Source organism: Triticum aestivum, chromosome 4B (genome assembly GCF_018294505.1).
Source record: "Triticum aestivum cultivar Chinese Spring chromosome 4B, IWGSC CS RefSeq v2.1, whole genome shotgun sequence".
NCBI classification, from domain to species: Eukaryota; Viridiplantae; Streptophyta; class Magnoliopsida; order Poales; family Poaceae; genus Triticum; species Triticum aestivum.
The window spans coordinates 633,032,293-633,036,981 of NC_057804.1; the positions used below are offsets into that span (position 1 = coordinate 633,032,293).

At 50.1% G+C, this 4,689-nt stretch overlaps 1 protein-coding gene across 1 annotated transcript; it reads right to left on the reverse strand.

Annotated features, from left to right (window-relative positions):
• Positions 1-245: 245 nt before the first annotated feature.
• On the reverse strand, positions 246-4,202 carry LOC123093724 (mechanosensitive ion channel protein 6). Its single transcript, XM_044515740.1, has 5 exons — positions 2,345-4,202; positions 1,874-1,997; positions 1,490-1,783; positions 1,161-1,363; positions 246-1,028 (listed from the first exon to the last, which is right to left on the reverse strand). The coding sequence occupies exons 1-5, from the start codon at positions 4,171-4,173 to the stop codon at positions 746-748; spliced, it is 2,733 nt and encodes a 910-aa protein (XP_044371675.1). The 5' UTR covers positions 4,174-4,202; the 3' UTR covers positions 246-745.
• Positions 4,203-4,689: the final 487 nt, after the last annotated feature.

Consider the following 4,689-nt stretch of genomic DNA (forward strand, 5'->3'; position numbering starts at 1 on the left):
TGTATAAAAAATTGTAGTGTTTACATGGAAATATCTACATTACAAAAGATAGTGTATGTCAAAAAATTTCCATGGAAATAAATTTGATATTTGAAAAAAAAAATAGCATGATGTGAACAATAAATTATATTTGTCATGGTCTCTATGATAATTTTCTCATCATAGCTTCACGTTTCAGCTCTGCAAACTGCGATGTATCATGACCATCTTCGCCTACAACCCCAGTCGTAACAAGGCTCCTAACACGTACAACTGCGTGACAAGCTAATTGATCACCTAAAATACATGTGCAATTCAAACAAAACTTGCATATACGAAATGCCAGGATAAGTGCTAACACGGGAGGCTTATGTATACTAAAAAACTGCTAGACCTAAGAGCATAATCATAAGGGGTGTAACTTACGGATGAGATCCTCAACTAACCACCCACTAACCCCCTCTGAATTTCTCGGTGGGGCTCGGTGATAACCACGAGAATCTGTAATCGTCAAATCGTAAGTGTAGCATTGCTCTGTCTATATAGTTGACTGCTTTCAATATTTTAAATGGCCACTATATGTATGCCTATCTTGGAGTGTATTAAAGCTTTTGATACCACACAACACACTCTTACAATGGTCGCCGCAGCTGCATGCACACTGACTGCTCAATTAGCTACTGGATATGGTTGCTGCTGGTTCTCACCACAGCATAGAGACGGTAATTGTTGTATCTGTGCTCTCATAACGGGATTCCCCGCCACTTCATGAATAATTCCATGTCGTCGGCATCCTTGTGGATTGCAGAGGGGGCGCGTTTCGCACATTCACGTCAAGGGGCAACATCCTGTACTCGATGTTGAGGTCCTTCAAGACTCTGATCATCTCTTGGAGCACGAGTTCCCTCCTCACGAACCTCATCCCCATGTCCTGGAAGTTGAGTGTGTGCCGGAGCCATATCGACACTTTTAGCTTGTTGGTGTCATCCACATCCCGGAGGACAACCATCGCACCGGGGTACCAATGTTCCTTCTTACTGTCAATGTAACTGGATCATAGGAAGAAAAGAAAACTACTATTAGTCCAATCTGATGTGGCAAAAGATCAGTAGCAAATGGCACTGTGTTTCCCAATTTGTGAACATACGTGAAACTGAGACGACAGAAGAACTGGTACGCACCGTAGTATTCTTTCCTTCATGAGCGCCAGTTTTTCCAGTGGGGTGGCAACATGGACAGAGAAGTCAACTCCTTCTCCCATATCAGGACTCCTGTAGAAATTAAAAATTGGTTTGGTGGCCAACACACTGTTTGGGTAATAGATCTTCAAGTTATCATAACGAAGAAAGATTGTTGTCATGATATTCACTTCCTCCACAACGACCTGAAATTCAAATGCTTACAACGTCAATTGACAAATGCAAGGTAATATCCGATTACATAAAAAAGTAGCGCCGATTTTACAGCGGTCACCGGCGTCGAAAGGATGCATTATGAATATATTCAATACCTGAACCTCTTCAATTTCACAGCGATCACCGACGTCAAAAGGATGCATCACGAATAAGAAGATAATTGCCTCAAAAATCGTCTTCAAGGTATTTCCGAAAACAAACACTGCCACAAGAAGCTGTGAACTGAGGAAGACAAAGAAATGTGTCGTCGCTACACCGAGAATTAGAAGCCAAAGAGCAAACACTATGAGGCCAACAACAACATTGGCCATCTGGTTGAGCTTGTTAACTGCTGTTTTTGTATCATTAAGTGTTAGGGCAAGAGCTTTGCGCTCTCTAAATGCATTCACCTACAGAACGAACCATATGATATAACGTTAGAAATGACATCTTGATGGTCGATGCAACTAAGATAGCAGGGTCAATAATAAGATCAGTACCACCCAGTTCTTCATAGACTTCTTGCCGACCCTACAGTGCTCCTGTGCTCCTTCAAAAAGATGCATAGCTTTGATGGCTTCCTCCTGCTTCATGAAGCGCATCATGTCTGCCAAGTATATGTGCCTGCATTATTATTTATACATTTACGATTAAGAATCAGAATTAGTAAATTACTTGTCACAATCCTGAGAACTAAGTAGTGATCTAAACGATCTTATATTACTTTAGAAAGGGAGTATTATTGTGAAGTTTTATAATTTGTCATTCCACTTTTGTAGTTGACAGTTTGTCACTGGACACGGAAGTGCACTATAAAGTTGTCTAACAATTATGTAGCATGCTTTTTATGAAATTAAAAAAAAAAATGCTGTACAGTCTGTACTATATAGGTCTATTTCTTGAGCTCAAAATTCCTAGAGCCTGGACAATAGGAATATAAAATGATGTAACCTGAAAGCAGAAATGCTTACTTGGATCCCGGCTTGGCTACGTTATGAAAGATCTTTTTGGCGGCGAGCTGCGCCTCATATTCACTGCGAATCTGTGTCCCTGACTCAGCCCCTTCCCCTGTTGTTGCCTGCTGGATCTGCTCGTCCATTGTGGCGAGCGTCTCAAAACGAACAATCTTCACCAGCCTCTTCATGTTCCATGCCGAAACGTTTCTCTGGTTGAGCCTATGGAGCTTGTCAATGGTGATCCCTTCATCAGCCTCACGCCGCTTCTTCTCATTGGACAGCGGACTGAATCCCCTGGAAATCAAACCCGAGACCCGGGTGCCCCTTTGCCCCGACAGGTTCTTGGTTGGCAAGGCGGGGTGCAGCTCTTTCGGGATGTCTGCGCCGGCGCGCTGGAGCTCGCGCACCTCGGCGATCACGTAGTCTTCGTCGACCAGCTGTGGCCCGGAGAGCGTGTCGATGACGTACTGGTTGAAGAGCGCCTCCTGGATCCGATCAAAGTAGGTAGAGACATGGAAGGACGAGGCGAGCACCTTGAGGAGAAGCGTCTTGACGAGGCGGACGAGCGTGGCGACGAGGAGGCAGAGTAGCACCTTGGTCACGTAGGGCAGCACTGCGGTGTGGACGTTCTCGACGAAGAGGAAGTGCCAGGAGGCGAGCACCATGCCGAGCCAGAGCGCGTTCTGCACGGCGCCGCGCACGCCGTAGACGAAGTAGAGCACGCGCTTGCGCAGCACGAAGTTGCGCTCCACGCAGAAGACCGCGATCCGGATGACCCAGCCGGAGACGAGGCGACCGCAGATGAGCACCAACACGAGGAGCTCCCACTTCCAGAGGTGCAGCTCCCAGAGCCGCTTCCGTGACAGCGGCCTTATCGCGAGGCTGCACGCCAGTGCCCCGATGATGATCACCAGGCTCACCCACTGCAGTATGGTGAGAGCGTCCAGCTTCCCGCGGTTGAAGTCGTCGGGGATGTCGTCGTCGATGAACGGGTCTTCCTCCTCCTCCTCTATGGGGCCCGACTTGCGCCACTGGCCGGATTTGCCGGTCATACGCCCAGAAAACTGGCCGGACTTGGGAGGGCGCATGCCAGACGACTTCTTGCGCTCCTCGTCGACGGCCGCGGGTGACTGCGGCGGCGGGTCCATGAGCCGGGAGCGCGTCTTGGCTCGCAGTAATGGTCTCGGTCCCGCTGGAGTGGGAGTGGAGGTGTTGCGTACTCCGTCATCGCCGGCGGACCTAGGGCCGCCGCCGGTATCGGAATCGGAGCCGGATGAAGAGGACGAGGACCTCTGGCGGTCCTTGAAGGAGACACGCGGCGCCTCCTGCTCCCGGGAATTGGATGAGAACGCGTGTGAGTGTGACGATCTCCCGATGTCGTCCATCTCCATGTCGAGGTCGAGCAACAGCTCGGCCCCGGCCGCCTTCTGCTTCCGGAGGAAGTTCCCGATGAGGCGCGTGGGCGGGTCCTCGCCGGCCTCCACCGCCTTTTTCTTGGGCGAGATCGAAGGAGACGATGCCTGCGGCTGCGGTGACGCCGGCCGATTCTTGAAGCTGAAGTCGTCGACGCGGCGCGCGGGGCCGCCCTCGTTCCTCCAGAAGTCGAAGCTCGCGTCGGCCCACCCCTGGGCCGGCGAGCTGGTAGCAGTCGACATCGTCCTGCTAGCCGTAGGCTTCGCCGCCGCTCCGACGACGTCCGCGCCGGGACCGTTGCCGTTCCCATCGATATTCAGAACCACCTCCCGCCGCTGACCGAGGTCGGATAGCATGGGCCGCTCTTCCGACCGCGTCCGCGACAGCGGCTTGGCTGACCTCAGGATGCTCTTCCGTTGCACCTGGTCCATCGCCGACGGCCAACACACACGCACGAATTTTCGCGGCAAAATTGCTTGGGTTGCGTTGCAAGGTGGTGTGGTATTAACGAGGCGATGGAGAACGACGTGGAGCAGCAGAAAGCTGACAGCACCGCACGCATGCTGAGCACCTGTACGTGGCATTCTATGGTTCGGATTTGGACACGATCGAAGGGTAAGCTAAGAAGATTCCGTTTCCCTATTTAGCAATCAGTCTGGCTAAATCTCGCCAACTTAGACTTGGTCATGTCTCAGTTGGTAGTATTCGTGGGATCTTGCATTGGATTATACATATTTTTGTCTTTTTTCTTTCATACATGTCACAATTTTTTTTTGAAAAAACTTCCAATCTATTCATCTTCAATCATGGCAGTACAACGAATACCAGAAATAAAAATTACTTCCAGATTTGTAGACCACCTAGCGACGACTACGAGCACCGAAGCGAGCCGAAGGAGCGCCGCCGTCATCGCCCCTCCATCACCGGAGCCGAACACGACTTGTTGT

What these genes read in the sequence shown, in the direction of transcription:
- LOC123093724 (XM_044515740.1), bottom strand. Translation starts at nt 4,173, where the DNA reads ATGGACCAGGTGCAACGGAAGAGCATCCTGAGGTCAGCCAAGCCGCTG. An exon ending in GTAGCCAAGCCGGGATCCAA is followed by an intron (nt 1,998 to 2,344) that starts GTAAGCATTTCT and finishes ATAATAATGCAG; the next exon opens with GCACATATACTTGGCAGACA. An exon ending in AGTCTATGAAGAACTGGGTG is followed by an intron (nt 1,784 to 1,873) that starts GTACTGATCTTA and finishes TTCGTTCTGTAG; the next exon opens with GTGAATGCATTTAGAGAGCG.